Here is a 20,287-nt window from a genome sequence, read left to right on the forward strand (position 1 = left end):
ACTTCTCAGAACGACACATACGCTGACATCAAGCAATGGAAACTCTGCTCTGAAAGACAACACTCTATGCCTAGCATTTAACAGATGTCCCCCTAGTAGAAGCAAAGCTCTTGAAGATGCTAACGTGATTTAGAAGTTCTGAAGAGCGCTGTCCCAGGGATGTGAAAATCAGTCTGCATCTCACAAGGTAGCCTGAAGGAAGGGCTACCCCAAACTGTCACTCATTTGTCTTACACTCCATTTGAGTCAGCATAATCTTTATTTCAAAATAACATTTTTATTATATAAAAATGTAAAAAATCCAGCAAACCAGAACTATGGATATATTTTCCTGGGCTTTCACATTGTTGATTTTTATTCGCATGGCATTTTCAACACAATTTACAGCATTGTCCCCATTTCCAGTCTGATTATACAAGTGCTAAATGACAGAAAAGTCTGAAATAAATACATTACAAAAGAGGCAAAGCTGTGAACTAAGTGGCATGCAGAAGGTCCTACAGGTGGGGGAAGGAGCTGAGAATGAAGTGAGTAGGGTCACGTGACAGGAGCTCCTGCTGGAGTTCTTCAGTCGTCTTTGTCTTTTGCTCCGTGCTTGAGGATGCGCGTGAACTCGATGTAGTTGAAATTGCCCTTCTTGTCAATGGGGGCCTCCCTGTAGAGCTCATCCACTTCCTCATCTGTGAAGCGGTCGCCCATGGTGGTCAGCAGCTCCCTCAGGTAGTCCTCCTGGATGGTGCCTGGAGGGCAACAAGGGACGGACTCACAGATACCCAAGTACGTGACATGTCATGATTCCACAAACTCATCGTCTACCACACTCAGCCACAACACACGTAACTTCACCACTGCTTCCCATCCCAATCGCTTTGGAGTTTTCATTAATACTAAATTATGTTAAAAGCTTCAAAGCAGAGAGATGGCTCCGTGGTTAAGAGCACAGGCTGCTTTCAGAGAACCTGGGATGATTTCCAGCATCCACATAGCAGTTCAGAATCTAACCTGTAACTGCAGTTTCAAGGGATCTTATGCCCTCTTCTGGCACCAGCCATGCACGCACGCACACACACACACACACACACACACACACACACAAAATATTTATACACAGAAAAGAAAAAGAAATCATTTTAAAAACCACAGTATAGAAATAAAAAGTCAAAAATAATAAGAGGTGGATCCCAGAACAAAGACAATGTCACCCAGATCAATGGCTCAGGGAGAAAAGTCAGGAAGGAGCAAGGGAGATTCCAGGAGATGTGAGGCCAAGCAGAGGAAAGGGAGGACTGAAGGAAGAAGGGATGGAAAAAGGAAGAAACATGGGACTGAAAGGCTTTCTTGTCAAAGCGTGCTTCTCCAAAGGACAGGAAAATGAAGACAAACAGAGAAACCCTGAGTAACTCCAGAGACACACAGCACTTCAAATGCTCACGGTAGGAACTATGCCGTCTAGAGAAACCAGGGTCTCTGAACAGTTTTCATCTCTAAGGCGACATAATGGACCCTAAATTCTTACAACTGCTCTAGGAAGTTCGAAGTCAAATTCAGAGGTGAACAAGGTAAGCTGTAGTTTCATGGTCTACAACAGGTATGTGACAAGACCATTTCTGGTGCATTCCTATTTTAAAACAACAGGATTTTCTTTTTAATTAAAAAAATTACACATTAAAAACATGTCCTAAAATGTGCTCCATAGACCCTAAAATGGGCTGGCGACAAACATGCAAGCAGCACTTACCTGTTGCTTCCTCATCAAAGCAGGCGAAGGCATTTCTGATGACATCCTCGGGATCTGTGCCATTCAACTTCTCTCCAAACATGGTGAGGAACATGGTGAAATTGATGGGGCCCGGGGCCTCATTCATCATGGCATCCAGGTAGGCATCGGTGGGATTCTTGCCTGTAAGAAGACATATAAACCCACATCATGTGGTGCGCCTGGCTGCTCCTATGCTGTCATACTGTTAAGAGGGTCTATCGCATTACTCTGTGTTCGTGTGCCATGTCACATGTGTGGAGGCTGAGGACAACTTTCAGGAGTTGGTTCTCTCTTTCCACAAGGGTTCCAGGGACCAAACCCCACAGGCTTTGGGCATAAGCACCTTACCTTTCCGTGCTGAGCCATCTCGCCAGCTTCTTCATCACTTTTTCATTAAAAAACAAAACCCCAAAAGTCTCAAGTTTTGACAGGGAACACCACACTATCACATGTTGTTGATTCTACACTGGTTCATCAGGGGTTGTTATTTTAATACCAGTTATTTAAAATAAAAATCAACAGGCAGCACACGCCTTTAATCCCAGCACTTGGGAGGCAGAGGCAGGCGGATCTCAATGAATTCCAGGCCAGCCTGGCCTAACAAAGTGAGTTGCAGGACTGTTAGACAGAGAAACCGTGTTTCAAAAAACCAAATAAAAAAATAAAAATAGGGCTGGAGAGATGGCTCAGTGGTTAAGAGCATTCTGCTCTTCCAAAGGTCCTGAGTTCGATTCCCAGCAACCACATGGTGGCTCACAACCATCTGTAATGGGGTCTGGTGCCCTCTTCTGGCCTGCAGGCATATACACAGATGAAATATTGTATACATAATAAATAAATACTTAAAAAAAAATAAAAAAAATAAAAATAAATTTAGAAAATCGACATTAATTTTTCTAAGTATGATACAGCTGCATGTGATTTGGTATGCTTCAAAATTATTTATAAGATGATCATTTGGGTTAAAATTATTAGGTCAGTTTGGGACTGGGAACTTCTTTTGAACAATATTAAATAAAGTATGGTCAGCCCCAAGTACCATTTCTACATGCTGCTAACTGGAATCTTCTTTTGCTTTACTTTTTTGTTGGGGTGGGATATGGTGGGGGCACATCTGATCTATAGCCCAGGTTGGCCTCAGATTCTCAGGGACCCTCTGGTCTCATCCTCCTGCTTGCTGACGGAAAAGCAACCATGCCAGACTTGAACTGGGGTGCTCACCATCTTGTTTGTAAAGAGAATCCTGATCTCAGTTCCTACTGAGAACAGCAGCCAGAGACCTGACAGGGAGGGAAAGCATCTGGAGAGCTCCTCACAGGAAAGACCTTGAAACCAGTTCACCAATTGGCTATGAGGTCTGGAGAAGGTGGAAGAACGGGAACTCAAACCCAGCTCTCCAGACATTGAGGTCAGTGCCAGCCGGCCCACACAGCCTCCTTTAGTCTTAACCTGTGAAAACGCTGGCTAAAGCCAGTATCTTGAAGGTCCCTCAGACACCAAGTTGACACACGTGAAAAGAACCGTGTTGGTTATGTCTTCAGATCTAAAGGAGCACCTTAGAACTAACTATACCAAACTAGAAGCTGACGGCAGTCCAGTCTAGAACTTGGGGGAAATCTAAGAAACCTCATGGACAGCTATTTCACTGCATGGCAAATCCACCTCACTACACCCACTTAGCTCACCTGTACAACAGGAGCCACTGAGCAAGTGAGTTCGAGGCCAGCCTGATCTACAGAGAGAGTTCCAGGACAGGCTCCAAAAGCTACAGAGAAACCCAGTCTCGAAAAACAAAAACATCAAAAAACAACAACAACACAAAAACAACCCCACTTCCCTGTTTGGAAGTGCAGGGGTGACTGCAACCCAGAGGTTCAAGAGAGTTCTCAGAGCGAAATAGGAATCGAAAATGGATCTTTTTAAAAATGTGTGTGTAGCCAGGTGTGGTAGCATACACCTTTAATCCTAGCACTGGGGAAGCAAAGGAGGGCCGGTCTACAAAGCAAGTTTCAGGACAACCACACGAGAAACCCTGTCTCAAAAAACCAGAACAAAAAACAGAACAAAAACAGACAAACCAAAAAAAGTGCACACGCACGTGGTGAGTGTGTTTGTGTCTGTTGGTGGTACATATAAAACGTATGTGTACCAGCGCTGTGGAGCACACGTGGAGGACAGAGGACAATGTCCAAGAGCCAGGTCTCTCCATCCTGGGGTTCACACACAAGGCACCAGGCTCAGCATGCACCTTTAACCTCTATGGGTTTTTGGAAAAAAAAAAAAATCAATTTCTTTCTTTCTTCCTTACTTCCTTGCTTCTTTCTCTTTCTTTCTTTTAAAATTATAAAAAACATTACTGTAGAAGTCTCTTTCCCAGGAGTCCATCTTTGAGTAACCACTGTTGGTTATGAAGTGCTTCCTCTTTGTTCATTTGCTCATGGCCTGTCCTCCATCCACAGAAGATTATTGGCTGCATTTGTTAATGTGACTTCTGGTCTTCTGCACACAGCCACCAGCATGCTCGCGCATGCACGTGTGCACACACACACACACACACCCTTCGGGCTCACATAGACACAATCCACTTAGCTAACAGGAACAGTATCTGCCAGGTCTCCCTCTAGAGCTGATTTCCCCCTCGCCGGGCCCAGCCCTGAAAAGGCCCCTCCCACACCTGAAAGCTTTTCAAAGGCCAAATGGCCCATGAACTGAATCACAAGACAAATGAATCAGAGATGGATCACCACCAGGGAAAGGCACAAAAGGCTACCTAGAGAAGCCAGCATGTCATGCAAGTCCTCCTTGTCGATGAAGCCATCCCGGTTCTGGTCAATCATGTTGAAGGCCTCTTTGAACTCTTGGATCTGGGACTGGTCAAACATGGCGAACACATTGGATGTTGCGCGCTGAGGGCGCTTCTTGGTGGTCTTGGTCTTGGCCTTTTTGCTCGACATGATGGTGGTTTAAATCTGGAATTAAATGAAAAAAATGCTTAATACATAAAGCAAAAAGGGGCACACACACACACACACACCTAAAGTTAGTGAATACAAGTATCTTTCTTTTTCTTTCTCCCTGAAAACAGAGTCGTGTCGTGTGTGTCACGCCCCCCACGTGAATTCGGGGACCAGACTTGGGTCTTCTGCAGCCATTTCTCTCACCCCAAGTTTTTGTTTGTTGTTTTCCAAAACAGGGTTTCACAGTGTAGCACTGGCTGTCCTATATAGACCAGGCTGGACTCCAACCTGCAGCTCCACCTGCCTCTGCCTCCCAAGTGCTGGGATTAAAGGTGCCACCCAGCTCCCAAGACTAATTCTATCCTTATCTATTGGGATTTATAGAACTATATAACAGGGACTGGAGAGATGGTGGGGAGTTGAGAGCACTGCCTGTTCTTCCAGAGGACCTGGGTTCAACTCCCACCACCCACATGCTAGTTCACAACTGTTGGTAGTTCCAGCTCCAGGGGATCCAACACCCTCACACAGACTTGCCGGCAGGCAAAACTCCAATGCGCATAAAATAAAAATAAATAAATCATTAAAAGGGCTCCCTCACACAAACCTCTCACCTTTTCTAGGTTCAATTTTCCCATTTATCCCTCACAACAACCAAACATGACCGGTACTTTTATTCTTTCCACTTTACTACCACTGAAATCAAATCTTTCAGAAACCCAATTTTTCATCATCAAAATATAGTATCTATTATAGTGTATAGTGTGAACTAAGTAGAAGGATAGAGAGTTACGGTGCTCACCTTTAAACCTAATTTCCTCTTGTAGGCTTCCAAGCTACCCCTGCATTTCCCTCATTTGACAATTCTAAAGATCAGTTAAGATCAACTGCTCCCACTCCATCACCTTCCACATTGATGGCGTTGGTGTTACCTTCTAACACTACAGACATCCAGCAGCAACTTAACTGTCAAACAGAATAATTTCCATTTTTTTTTTTTTTTTAAAAACAGGGTCTCATGAAGTCCAGGCTGGTACTGAACTCAACCTGTAGCTGAGGATGACCTTAAACTCTGATCCTCCTACCTCTGTCTCTCGAGTGCTGGGATTATACGCATGGCTCATGCCCTGGCTGCATTTAAACAGTGTAAATATCTGCACAGTGGTGTTCTGGTCAATGTGACAGACAGCATATACAATGGTATAGACCCACAGCTATTCTATCTGGCCTTGTGTAAGCAAACTCTACAGTGTTTGCAGAGCAACGAGACGGCCTAACAAAGGGGTTCTCAGAATGTATCCCCATTACTAGACAGCACGCAAAGTTCAAATCTAAGCCACAAACGACGAGGTATACATAACTTTAAGTCTCACAAATATCAGGGCAGTTTTTAAAAACTATTTTTGAGCTTTTATTATTTTTATACATACAGTCTGCCTTCATGTAAAGTCTGTGCAAATACGTGCAGCACCCATGGAGACCAGAAGAGGATGCTGGGTCCTCTGAGAAAGTTACAGACCAATGTCCGTCTCCATGTGCTCCTGAGAATTGAACCAGGTCCTCTGGAAGAATCAGCCAGTGCTATTAACCACTAAGCCATCTCTCCAGCCCTCAGGACAACTTTAAAAAAATATTTTTATTATTATTTTTTAAGAATTCTGTGCCAGGGTGTTCTGCCTGATGCAGTTGGTGCGCCACATATGGGCAGTCCCTTGGGACTGGAGTTACGCAGGGTTGTAAGCTGCAGTGTGGGTGCTCGCAATCCAGTTCAGGTTATCCGGAAGAGCAGTCAGGGCTCTTAACCAGTGAGTCATTTCTCCAGCTCCAATTATGATGATGATGGTGATGATGATGTACATCTAAAAGTGCAGGTGAGTGTGTGGAAGTGAGAGGCTATTTGGAAACGCTTTCTCTCCTTCCACCATGGGATCAGTACCAAACTCAGTTGTCAGGCTTGCATGGCAGGCACTGTTACCCCCTGAGCTATCTCACCCACCATGGCAACTCTTTGATCTAATGTTTTATTGCATCTCTACAACTGCCCTATGAGATAGGCACTCCCTGTGTATTAAAAATTCAAGGCTGTTCTGAGGGAGGTGCATATAACCTTGTCCTTGGCTCCTGCAACGTCCTGCCTGATATTTACTATCTTAGGTGACACCAGATGATCTAACTATGAGTTATGATGGGAGGCTTTTGGTCATAAGTTATCAGCTTGACTTCTAACAAGGCTGGACACCGAGGTCGGACATGTGGAGAGCTAGGTATACCTATGCAATAAAGCCCTCATTCCCTGGCTGGCAGTACTCTGCACACTGTGACACATTGCTGCTAGGAGCTGACACCGTCCATGACTTCCCTGGGACAGACAACTGAAGTTGTGTTAGGAAACCTCCCGGAGGGGTCGCAGGGAGAACCACAGCCATCAGTGAGTGGGAACCCCAGCAAATCAAACCCGAGTGTGGCCCCAGGGACACCTAAAGGTACAACTGGTGTGAGAAATGAGGACAGCATAGAGGAGTTCCCCTTCTGCAGGGCCACTGCTTCAGAGGGACCGACAACAACTAGCTGTCTCAGTTAGGGCTCCTACTGTGATAAACAAACACCACGGACAAAAGCAACTTAGGGAAGAAAGGGAAGTCAGGGCAGGAACTCAAGCCCAGAAGGAGGGGAGCAGCTTACTGGCTTCCTCCTCCTAACCACTCAGTCTGCTTTCTTATACAACCCAGGACCACCCACAGGGAGCTGGGCCTCCCAACACTTCACAGACTGGACTACTGTCCGCACTGGGTCCTGGTTTGTGTCAAGCTGATAGAAACCAAGCCGCACTCCACCCATGTTAGCTGTCTACAAAGGAACTCGGGCTTTGGGCTTTCTCTTCAGACGGTGTTTCTCTACCATCAACCTGAAACATGCGCCCAGTGTACCGATGTTTGGGTTAGCACAGCTCTGAAGTACTCCAGCTTCATGGTGCTGACTCTCAACATCATCTTCTTCTCCTCCCCGTAACTTAGTTTGATACCTGACTGCAGTTATATGGAAAGTTACACAAAGAACAGACAGACAGAATGTGGTCACTATTGGTCACTCCCCTCCTTTTGTTTTATTTTTCTGGCTGCTGCTGCGGCGGCCTTGTCTTAGCTAAGATTACAATTTTGATGATAAAACATCAGGATCAAAAGCTAGTTGGGGAGGAAAGGTTTTATTTGGCTTACACAGCATACTGAGGGCACCTAAAGGCGGCGCTCACAGAGAGTAGGAGCTGAGGCAGAGACCATTGAGGGGTGCTGCCCACTGGCTTGCTCGGCCTGCTTTCTTACATAACCCAGGACGACTCTCTGATAGAAGCCCAGGGATGAATGTGGAATATTAGATCACACCGTGACACTCAGACTGTTAATAAAATTACCTTGAATCCGGGCAGAGCCAGCAACTACCTGACAGAAATCAGCCATAGAGAAGCCAGGAATTCAATAGAGAAGACCAAAACAAAGGAAAGGGAGGGACTAAGAGTTTGGCGCTTTTTTTTGGTTTTGGGATGAGTGAAGAGGCTTGTTTTTTGGTGTCTCTGGCCAAGGTCAGCTGGTTGCTTCTCAGCTTCTGTGACCTAGCAGATTTTCACTCCCCACATCTGACTTCCAAGTCTTCACTGGTAAATAGAACAATAGACTTAGCTTAAACCTACACAGCCTAACCGGTTCTGCTGTGGCAGTGGGACCAGAATGCCTTCTAGGCTGCAGCCTGAGTAGTGGGTGGGGCATTGACTCGGGGCAGTGGGGCAATATTATATTCAGTCACTAAGCCAACAGGAAAACTACAAGGAATGGCGCCACCCCGAGTGGAATGGGCCCTCCCCACCAACCACTAAGAAAATGCTGCAGGCTTGCCTACATGTGATCTTGTGGAGGCTCCCTCTCTCAGATTAAACTAAAATTAGGCAGCACAGGTATAAGCCCAGGTTCTCATGCATATTATAATACATTCTTCCAATGAGCCACCCCTTGACGCTTTACATTCCAAAATTGTTAGACCCAAGTTTTTCTCGTGTGAAAAGTGTTTGGGTGAAGGCTTCACTCCAGGCCCTGGCATCCATATACCCAAAGAGTCTAGAATGTTTGGATGGAGGCGCCACCCTGAGCCTCAGTTCAGACTCCACCCCCGAGAAAGCCCCTCAATAATAACCCCTCCCCAGAGATGCTCAAGACCACTACAGCAGGGTGTTTAAACTGTCCCCTAGAGAACAAACGTGGTTGCTGGTCAAACCTGGGTTTTTTCTAATTCGTTCCGGTTTTGTCTAATTTGGATTACTGACTGTAATCACGGAGAAGCTTATCAGGGGGCAGAAACTTCAAAAAGTATTAAATCTTATTTCAAGATTTAGTAGATATTAGGAGTCTGAAGGCACAGATAAGTTCTACCAGCCGATCATTTATGCAAACTCACTAACTAGTAACATAAAAAAAATAATCTGTCAACTCTATCATGCTGAAAGTTAACCCAGAATATCCTACACTAAACATTTTTGAGACTTCATTAGAGTTCTTCAAGAAGGTAGAACTAAATGCAAGGATCAGCTTAAGGAGTTTGAGTAGTGGAAAAGAACTGCTGGCGGCGGCACCAGTCTCAGCTGGGACGGCAGTCTTCTGACCCCCAGATGAAGGGAGGAGCAGGGGCAGGAGGAGGGGGAGGAAGAGGAGGGGAGGCTGATGGGTGAGGATGCGATTACTAACAGGCTCAATTAGAATGTGCTACAGAGTAAGCAGGGGACTGAGGAAGCATCTGAGTTGTTCACAAGTTTGGTTTTTGCCACAACTCTCTTATGTCTTAGGTATGTACTGTCTTTTTCCTAAGCACTCCTTCCTTAATGCTTGTGTTTAAATCTCTATTCAAAGTGTCTGTGTACACGCACGGATGTGTGTGGAAGTCGGAGGCCGATGGTGGGTGTCACTACGCGTGAAAATCTCACTGACTAGCCAAGGAGCTCCAGGGATTCCTGCCACCGTGCCTCCCCAGCACTGGGATCTTAGGCGTACTTATGTGCCCGCCATTTATGTGGGGTCTGGACCATGACCAAGCACTTTACTGAGTCATTACCCAGTCCTAAAACTGTTTGTTAAGAAACCCAATTTTGAGCCCAGCATGGTGAGATCCTGTCTCAAACCACCACCAGCAACCCAACTTTGTTATACATACATACATACATAGTCTCACCCCCCCCCACATTCTTTAGAGTTTTACTTGTTTATAGCCCAGGCTGGCTTTGAATTTATGATCTTAAGTGCTGGGAGTTTTAGATATTTTAGGGCTGGGGACATAATTCAGTGAGAGTAATTGTCTAGCTGTTCAAGGTACTGGGTTCAATCCCCTGAAGCACAAAAATAAAATATACTTCATATAACTATATGGCACCTATAAAAACTAAACATACACATCAGTTGAAAAGTGAGCAAAGGTATCAAAACCGGCAGTCTGAAGGGGAGGCCCAGAAGAAAACAGCCCTTCCTCTTGCTCTCTGAGACAAGCACCTCTGCTTCCTCACCGCCCACTCGCTCTCCAGCCCACAGAAAGCTGGCCATCCATCTCTGCCACAGCGGCCGCGTCAAGGCGACAAACTCGGGAAGGCTTCCAGGCCCTTTTCCTGTACCTGCCACTGTTCGAGCTTCCTTCCAGGACTGGCCCTCTGCATTTTCTTCTTCTTTCACCCTCACTCACTTGGCATCCAGGTTTCTCATTCCCTGCCGTTTCTGACAAGGGTTCATCATGCATCCAAGGCTGGTAGGGTTTCTCCTTCTGCCTCCCCAGTGCTGGAATTATGGCATGTACCACCACACCTGGCTCTTATGAAGAATATTTTTATAACCTGCAAGCCAGTCTCTGCCTCTCGGTTGCATCAAAATTCCCCTCCATGGCTGAAAGCGCTCTCCTTGAATGATCTCATCGACTCTCACTGTTCTGGCTCTGAGGCCTACACCTCCAGGCGGGTGCTCCACCTTTGTGCTTTGGATTCATAGCCGACTGCCTAGGAATCACGCCCATTCGGCCATCCCACAGACACCACAAAACCAACAAGCTGAAAACTGAATCCATTATCCTCCCTCTCAACTTTCCCAGCTTTCAGACTTCTCGGTCCACCCACTCACCCTGCCAGGAAGCCAAGTCATCCTCCACAAATCCCTCCCGTCTCTCAAATAGTTCTCAGATGTGCTCATCTTCCTCATTTCTCTGTCACCATGGAGAGCCCCATCTTCCTCATTCACGTAGACTTATTCCCAGCTGTCCTGCCTCTTCAATGCGGGCATCAAAAGCATGCACTACCATGGATTTTTTTAAAAACATTTTTTTAAATTCGTGTGTGCCAACATATGCACGGATGTCAGCTGACAATGTTTGAAAGCCGGTTTCCCCTCACCACATGGGCTTGGCTTCTGAGATCAAACACAGGCTGCCAGGCTTGGCAGAAACAGCCGTCACGCACTGAGACAATTCTTCAGCCCCATGTATACATATTTTACACACATGCGTGCACACACACACGCTTACTTTTTTTCCAGGAGGAGTCACAAGTGGATAACATTCAAGACGCCTTGAACTGAACGAAACTGCCTGCCTTCCCAATGATGTAAATGAAGACCAGACATTAAATGACCCCAGGTCAGCTGTGCTCACAACCCACTGGAGACAAACGTGGGCTTCTGAGCACAATTCTCTTCTACATTCGGCTCACAGAAGAGCAGAACTAGATAGAGTAGAGAAACTACATGGACAGCAGGACTGCACGGTGAGCGACCAGCAGATGGAAGGGAAACCCCGGGGTATGTGATGTGGTGCAGCAGCTCAGACTGGGTTAAGAAGTGCCAATAGCTTTATGTTTTGTTTTGTTTTTGTTTTTTCGAGACAGGATTTCTCTGTAGCTTTGAACTAGCTCTTGTATGGCCTCGAACTCACAGAGATCTGCCTACCTCTGCTGGGATTAATGGCTTGTGCCACCACCACCACCCGGCCAGCAGTAACTTCTATTAGCCATGATTGAACAGAGAAACCTTTATGCTCAATTATCAAAGTGGTGTGTGTGTGTGTGTGTTGTGTGTGCACGTGGTGGGGGCCCACCTAACCCAACACTCTACCCCTAGACTACAGTTACAGACGAGACTATTCACAGAAAACATTGCCCAGAATGTAAATTACTACCTTTAACAAAAACAAGACCCATTTTCTCTTCAAACATTTTACTATTTCTCTACATTCCTAATGTAGTGAACTAAGTGGTGTTTGTGCTCTTGAGTCACACCACAGGCTGGGGTGCAGGAAGCCGGTGTCACAAGTGATGCAAATGTCTGATATCCAAGTCAGAGCAAGGGAACGTATCATTAACAAGCAGAACTCGGTGAGTTTCATTCTGCCTGTAAGGCTTCCCCAGGCTTGGAAAGATGCTCAGAGCACATGCTGCCTATGGCTTCCAAGCTCCCTTTGATGCCTTCCCAAGTCTTTGTTATCACCATATGGCCAATATACACCGCTCTCCCAGAAGCTGGTCATGTATCAGTCATCTATGAAGTTTATAAAAAACGATGCCTGGGTCTTCGTCAAGCCTACCAGAAGGGAATGTTGGCGTGAAGGCCAAGAATTTAAACGCACCAAGTAGGAGTTGGAGAGCTGCTTCACACTGGCTGGAGTACCTGCAGAGGACCAGGATTTGATTCCTAGCACTTACGTGGAGGCTCAGAACCATCTGTGACTCTAGTCCCTAGGGATCTGACACCCTCTTCTGACCTCCAGAGGTATCAGGCATGCACACGGTGCACGGAGTGTTTACATGCAGGCAAACACTCATAATCATGAGATAATAAAATAAATAAAAATTTAAAAATGCACTATGCATTTCCAGTGTTCAGCTAAGGCTGAAACCACTAGGCCCACTCTGGCCGTGTAAATGTCCAGTTTCCCCTGGCTTTTCAAAGTTGATGGTCATTATGGGAAAATGGAGATGCGGAGGCCTGGATTCTAACTCCAGTTCTGACATGAGCAGCTGTTTGACCTTTGGCTAGTCTAGCCATCCCAGACCCCATTTTCCTCATCCATCTAAGAGGTGATTAATGAGCTACCTAGGAAGATGGCTCAGTTGGTGCTTAGTCTTTGAGCATGAGACCTGAGTTTGAGCCTATCCGAATCTGGTGATGCATGTGGGCCAGTGGTTGATGATGTCTTAAAATGAAGGTGAACACACCTGAGAAATGACACCAGTGATTGTCCTCTGGCCTGCACACACATATACACATATCCAGTAACTGGCTCATAGCCAATGACTGGCAGCCAGCAAATTACATGCAGTCTGTAGGAAGGTTTGGTTAGTACCCTCCAAGATGGCTTTTAAAATGTCTCTCCAAAAATTAGCTTTACTTAGAAACCGAATTTCAAACATCTTGAACAACTGCAGAATGAAGAACTAGACTAGACCCCCTCCTTACACCCTAATCCCACCCCCATGTTCATGCTACCTGCATGGATCCCAATGGCACGGAACTTCCTTCCCTCCCTTGCCAAGGGGTAGTTAGGCTCCCCAACAGCTGTCACAGTGAAGTGACCAATGTAAACACAGAGCGTTATGAAATGACAGTGGTTGACTGTCACGAGAGACACTGCACCCCCGCTCGCTCTGTTGAGTCAGTATGTAGGTGCTCGCACCAGGAAGTGGGGAGCTAGGCCTCCTACCAACAGCCAGAAGCAACTGGCCAGCCGTGTGAGGCAACCACACTGAAGAAGACAATCTTCCCTTCAGATAAGGACAACCTCACAAGACTAAAGTGTTTGGAGATTTTTGGGTTTAAAAACTGGAATTTAGCTCTCTGGCCTCGGCGGCAGAAGCAAGATGCCGAAAGGAACGTCATCCTTCGGAAAGCGTCGTAACAATACGCACACGTTGTGCCGCCGCTGTGGCTCTAAGGCCTACCACCTTCAGAAGTCTACCTGTGGCAAATGCGGCTACCCTGCCAAGCGCAAGAGAAAGTATAACTGGAGTGCCAAGGCTAAGAGATGAAACACTACCGGGACTGGGCAAATGAGGCATCTAAAAATTGTCTACCGAAGATTCAGGCATGGATTCCGTGAAGGGACAACCCCTAAACCCAAGAGGGCAGCTGTTGCAGCATCCAGTTCATCTTGAGGATTTCAATCTGTCATAAAATAAATGTTCTGGTTTCCAAAATTAAAAAAAAAAAAAAAAACAAAAAACTGGAATTTATTAGCTAGGTATGATGACACATCCCTCTAATCCCAAGATTAGATCTCTTTAAATTCAAGATCAACCTGGTCTACAAAGTTAAGTTCCAGGACAGACAGGGCTATAAAGACCCTGCCTCAAAACAAAACAAAACAAAAAAACCAAAAGAACAAGAAACAAACAAACAAACAAAAAACCCCAGGTATTGCCTTACAGGTACTCAAAACAAAATTGAGGGCAATTTGTTATATATCAACAGAAAAGCAGCAATGCCACTGTTACGTGATTTCTTTAATAGTGAGACGAGGAAACACCTTCATTTTGAGATTAGAGCCACCGAATTCTAGAAAGTTCAAATGGATCAGTCAGGTGACTAGGGAATTTTCTTTCTGGTTAAGAAAATGTGACTGTGACAGAATTCCCCTAGTTCGGTAGGTTCTCTCAAACACAAGGCTCTTCTCCCTGCCACCACCACCCTATTTCCTATGCCTCTACTGCTTTGCAGGTTTTTCTTGCTTTCTAATTGCAGCTTTCTTCAAAGTTTCATCCTTAAATGTGCTTAAAGGCTGGCTGAGAAGCGTGAGGCTCCACTCAAGCTGGGTGTGGGGCTTCACATCTTTCCTCCCAGCACTCTCCAGGCCAAGGCAAGAGGACTGCCTGAGCTACACAATGAGCCCCAAGCCAGCCTGGTTACAGAATGAGGTTCTGTCTAAAAAACTGAACCAAACAACAGAAACCATAAAACTGAAAAATAAAAGTTATCACTCAGTGTAAGTCAATGAGGGAGGAAAGGGTGGGAACTGGCTTTGTGGGCAAAGGAATCATAAAGGATTCAAATTTTAGGGGCTGGAGTCATCAAGAGTGCAAGCTGCTCGGAGAAGACCACAACCACCTGTAACCCCAGCTCCAGGGGATCCACTGCCTCTGGGATCAGTACTCAGTCTTTTACATGCACACACCCCACACACATAACTCAACATAAACCTTCACAGAAGACTTCTCGTTCTAGCCCAACTACGCTAGGATGGCAGATGCCCAAGGTGGGGGTTGTGAGTCTTGTTGGCGAGGACAGAGTTGCAGCAGGAGAAACCCAGAGTAGAAGCAGGGTGACTCCAGGGTTTAACACTCTGATCTTCTCACATTCGGTTTCATCTTTTCCAAGGTCGGTCGGAATCTAGAAATTGCACAGGGCTTCCCTTGATGAGCTACTGTTTGTTCTAATTCTGAGGATCACATGACTAGACACAAGAACAACAGTTTGAAAGCAGCAATCAAAGAGAATTCAGTATACAGTCAAATTAAGATGCTTTACAAAATTAACCTAATGTACTTAATGACACATAATTGTTTTTATGCTACATACGTAGGTTTTTAAGTTCCATAATTATCTTTCTTTTAAAGAGTCAAACACAGCCTTTACATCTAACACCAGGCACACTTGCCACATACACCGCAGCGCCCTCTCTTCTTCCTTCCTTCCAGGTGTTCTGGGTGTCCCGGCAGTTCCCTATTCTCTGATATCTCTATCACTTCTAAAGTGCACAAATCTGACCACTTCTGTAACTGTGTACGCCCATGTAATAACCCAAGTCAGTTACAAATGTTAAACATCACTCCAGAAAGTTTCCCGGAAGTCACTACCCAGGCAAATCTTGTTTGGATTTCTTTCCTGAGACAAGTTTTACTACATTGCCCAGGCTGACTGAAGCTCAGGACCTCCTGCCTCAGCTTCCAGGGGCTACGATAGAGGTTATCAGAGACCATCTTAACTTGATCTACTCTTGTGTGAGTGTCTTTTAAACCAAAAAGCAAATGTATATACTTGTGTAGGCCTGGTTTCTTTCTTTTGTTCCTTTTTTTAAGATTTATTCACTTTAAATTCATTTTAAATTTTAAATTTTATGTGCATTGGTATTTTGCCTGCATGAATGTCTGTTAGGATGCCAGATTCCTTGGAACTGGAATTACAGACAGTTGTGAGTCGCCACAGTTGTGGGTGCTGGGAATTGAACCCTGGGTCCTAGAAGAGCAGCTAGTGCTCTTAACTGCTGAGCCATCTCCCCAGGCCAGCCTGGAGTCTTTCAATGTAATAGTTTTGAGACTGACCCACTGTGTTGAGTTTATGAGTGGTCTTCCTCCTCTTCTTTAAAAAACCATTTTTGAGTGTGTGGGATCAAACCAGGACCTCCAACATATCAGGCAAGTGCTACACACTCAGTCCTTTATTCTTTTCTACTCACTAGTAGAATTACACTGAAAATTACAACTTACAAATATTCTTAAGTTTTTACTTACAAAGGCTTTTTACAGCCTTTTGTCTTTCTTCTTGGATTATAAAGTCTAGAAGACTGCCTTGCACCTGGCAGGTGCCAAATAGGTAAGCAAGAACATACATATAAGTAACTTCTTTCCATCAAAAACAAATTGCATACACAAGTGTTCACGGTACGGCAGGTGTTAGAGCTGAGCGAGCACTCCTGAAGTAAGGCTTTTTTCTAAGTCAGCACACACTTAGCCAGGCTCATTTTCCAGAGCTTCCTCACAAACTCCACCAACAGGTTACCCCTGTGCTCAGCACTTGGAAGAAATATTAGCAAAGGACAAGCTATGGGTGCAGCGGAGTAAGCAAGTCACAAGCATTGACTATTTAACCCTCAAAACAGCTTATAATGCGGGCGTATCGGGATCCCTGTTTTCCAGATAAAAGCTACAAAGTGGCAGAAAGCATACCTAGGGAATCCAGCCGCCCCTCATGTCCTTAGCAGCAGCTGCAACATAGCCGCCTTGAAAACTCTAGGTGAGGTGACCAGCAAGGCTAATGTGTACTTTGGGGTTCAAAAATGGTGACATCAAGTATGCTGTTCGCCACACTAGTACTCTGAATCAAAGAAGCGCCTTTAGGTCTCTGCCTCCCTTCTCCTCCCTCTCTCACGAAGAGGATCCAAGCATGGGAAGCAGAAACAATGGAGTAGCTAGGGCTACCTCCCCAAGTCTGGAAAAACGTCCAGAGTTCACACCATACTCAGAGTCCAAAGGAGCTGTCCCGGATATCCTGTTTTTCAAGCCAGTTTACTTCCTCTAAAACTGCCTACCTGCACCCACTCCCACCCCCTACAAGCTTGCTGTCTTTTTCACTCCCTTACCAGTCAGGGAGGACTCCGGGATCAACCTTCAGAGGTAGAAGGGGATTTGCTTTGCCTGCCATGTGGAACTAGCCAGAGCCCAAAGATACTGATAATGAGGGTATAATAAAACTCCTCCTTAGACAGATGGTATTTTTTAACCTTGGGAAAATGGGGACACTGGCCCCATCCTTGGCTTTCCTAAGTTTAGCCACCATCACCTAGGGATCTGTCCTTCCGAGACCAAAGTTCAGTAAGCTCAGTCTCACTAAAGCAGAAACAAGTATGGAGGCAGCCATCATAGAATTTATTTAACACAGCGGAAACAAACTTAAAGCTGTGCACTCAGAAGGGTGATCAGGCACCTGTGTGTGTGTCTGTGTTCAGTGAGAGAGTGTACAGTGGAAATTGGTGGCATCCTATGAATTTCTCAACTGATCCCAGGCAAATTACCTCACCACTTTCCGTGAGTGTAAACTAAAAACGGTTTCAGGAGATAGTCTGTAGGGAGTCTACCGAATTAGAAAATGCTGTGATTTTTCTCCAACACGCAGGACTACAGTAGAGCAAAGTCATCTTTAACGAAAAGCTGTTAGCCTGACCCCCTAAAGACCCTTTCATCGTGTTATTTCCTTATAGAGTGACTCCCTAAGGTCCCTTACATAATCTTTTTATTTCTCTGTAAGTTTTCAACACATCTATAAAAAGGCCTAACTTAGTTAACTACTTTATTTTATTTTATAGGATCCAGGCCCGGGACCTTGTATAGAGCCCTGCCCCACCCTATCTTTCTCATTCCCAGCTCTTGTCCATTATTGTTTTGTTCCATTCGGGGGGCTGGTCTCTCGTGCTTCCTGAACATATGGTACGATGCCCACCTTTCTTTTTTTTCTTTCCTTTTCTTTCTTTCTTTCTTTTTTTTTTTTTTTTGCTTTTGTTATTTCCTCCAAGACATCTAGCCAAAAACACCCAGTTCTTCCTCTTGGAGCCTTTGCTTAGTAAGTTCTCAATTCTTTACAGCTTTTTTTGAATTGTCCTTTTCTCAGATGAACTAAATCTCTGCAAGACGCCAGGTACAGGAAGAATGGATGGAAAGCGGTTCGTTTTAGCCTTTGCTAACCACGAACTCCAGGACCGGTGCCAGGCTTCCTTAGGAAGGAACCGTGGTGCACCAGCCGGCTTCTCCTCCCCCAAAGCGTCTAGAACGGATGCGCGTAGATGGCGCCGCCACACCAGTAGGACCTGAAGCCTGCGGCCGCGGCAGGTGCAGGCAGCCGGGTACCAGGTGTCAGGCATCCAGGCGACGCAGGGCCTCGGGCAGGGTTCGCCAGCCCGGGACCTGCGGCAGGGCCTCATCCTGAGCCGCCTCCTCTCCGCCAGCCTGGCTGTCCCGCCGCCCGGAGGCTCCAGGCGCGGTGGCGCAGCAAGAGGGACCGACGCGGGGTGGGGGTGCCGCGAGCCACTCACCAGATCCGAGGACACACGCACGAGACGACCTGAACCGCTACTGCGACCGGCGGAGGGCTGCGGAGGGACCGTGGCGGCGCCGCACTTCCGGCCAGGGGGCGGGGCGGAAGGAGCGGCAGCGAGCTGGGCGCGATCAACCGCGGCCGGGGGGGTGTGCGGCTAGCGTGTCGCTGGACCGGGGGTCCGGGGGCCAGCGGCGGCGACTAGCCTGGCTGCGCGGCCCGACGAACTGAGTCTGGATGGCCACGAGTACGGATTCCCCAACTCACCTACACGGCATCCCCCTGCCGCAGTCGCCCCGCGACCCGCCAGCCTCCCCGGCTTCCCGTGCCGGTTCCCCGGTCCTTCCGCATTCCTCGGCCGAGGGCGGAGCGCCAGCTCTGGAATTTGACCCGGGTGGGCCGCGATCTTTTGGGGTCCCCTGGCGCCCGTAGCGGCCAGTCCGAGGTTGCTTGGTTTAGCAAAGGGCGGTTGGCCTGGTTGAACGGAACTTTAGATAAACAATTCTAGAGAAGGAATGTAACACGGAAGAGGGCGGAGGCTGAGCACTGCCCCGTGGGTTCCAGAACCGCCCTTCGCTGATTTGAAATCGCTCTCCAGCCAGTGTCCTTTACTTTCTCCCCAGTTCCAACTTGCAGATTATCAGGGCTCAGCCAATTTTGAATTATTCTTTTTTTTTTTTTTTTTTTTTTTTTTTTTTTTTTAAATATTTATTTATTTATTTAGTATGCAATATTCTGTCTGTGTGTATACCTGCAGGCCAGAAGAGGGCACCAGACCCCATTACAGATGGTTGTGAGCCACCATGTGGTTGCTGGGAATTGAACTCAGGACCTTTGGAAGAGCAGGCAATGCTCTTAACCTCTGAGCCATCTCTCCAGCCCCTTGAATTATTCTTGAAGAAAGGATAGAAGAGTACGCACTGCGCAGAATTTGTTCTAGATACTATGCATAGTGTATTCTTGAGGATAGTTTTTTTTTTTTAACTTCCCTCATTCTGGGATAATCTAGGTGAGGAGCACTATTTTGAAATAATGAAGGATAGTCAATCTAGTAATAGTCTTGATTAAGCACTCCCCCCCTAAATTTGTGCCAGGCGCTGGGGGAGTTTACATATTCTAGAAGTCTGATCAGAAATTTCTAGAAGGTAGGGACACCATTGTATATCCACCACCGAGCAGTACTTACAACAACAAAATGGTAGGGGCCAGCGAGATGGTTCAGGAGGTGAAGGTGCCTGCCACCAGGGGGAGGGGGAAGGAAATGGGAGGCGGGGGCGGGGAACAGGCAGAAATCTTTAATAAATAAATAAATTAAAATAAATAAAGAGTCTCAAGACCCACAAGGAGAACCAACTCCTGCAAACCATCCAGATGCCGGCAGCAGGGAATGAGCAACTCCCTCCCTCAAGCAAATACACATATAAGATGTAAAATAAAAAAACCCCAAATAAACCGAGGGTGGCTTTAACTCTGCACTTGAAAATCTGGTGCTGGTATTGAATAGGTCAGAGATGGATAATAATTCCCGTTTTTAATGGGTAGGAATCAGGTAATGCTGATACTATGTCTAATCCTGAGTATTCTTTCCACTTCAATGCTGTCTGTCCTTAAGTCATTGTTTAAATAATTATGTTTCTTATAAAATCTTAGGAGTTTATCACAGTCTATTAACACTTCCTACATGATGTAAGACCAGTTGACAGGCAGGCTGTGGTGGCACAGGCCTTTAATCCTGGCATTCTAGTAGCAGAGAAGCAGGCAGG

General features: G+C 46.2%; 1 protein-coding gene and 1 pseudogene across 1 annotated transcript; one reads left to right on the top strand and one right to left on the bottom strand.

Moving 5' to 3' along the window:
* Positions 1-240: 240 nt before the first annotated feature.
* On the bottom strand, positions 241-18,680 carry LOC121434628 (myosin regulatory light chain 12B). Its single transcript, XM_041633550.1, has 4 exons — positions 18,523-18,680; positions 4,530-4,728; positions 1,739-1,900; positions 241-740 (listed from the first exon to the last, which is right to left on the bottom strand). Exons 2-4 carry the CDS (start codon positions 4,711-4,713, stop codon positions 568-570), a joined length of 519 nt encoding a protein of 172 aa, XP_041489484.1. The 5' UTR covers positions 4,714-4,728; positions 18,523-18,680; the 3' UTR covers positions 241-567.
* On the top strand, positions 13,583-13,937 carry LOC121434630 (annotated as a pseudogene).
* Positions 18,681-20,287: the final 1,607 nt, after the last annotated feature.

This window comes from Microtus oregoni, unplaced genomic scaffold (assembly GCF_018167655.1).
Source record: "Microtus oregoni isolate MIOR12 unplaced genomic scaffold, Mior012 000044F_ref0000062, whole genome shotgun sequence".
In the NCBI taxonomy this organism is placed as follows: Eukaryota; Metazoa; Chordata; class Mammalia; order Rodentia; family Cricetidae; genus Microtus; species Microtus oregoni.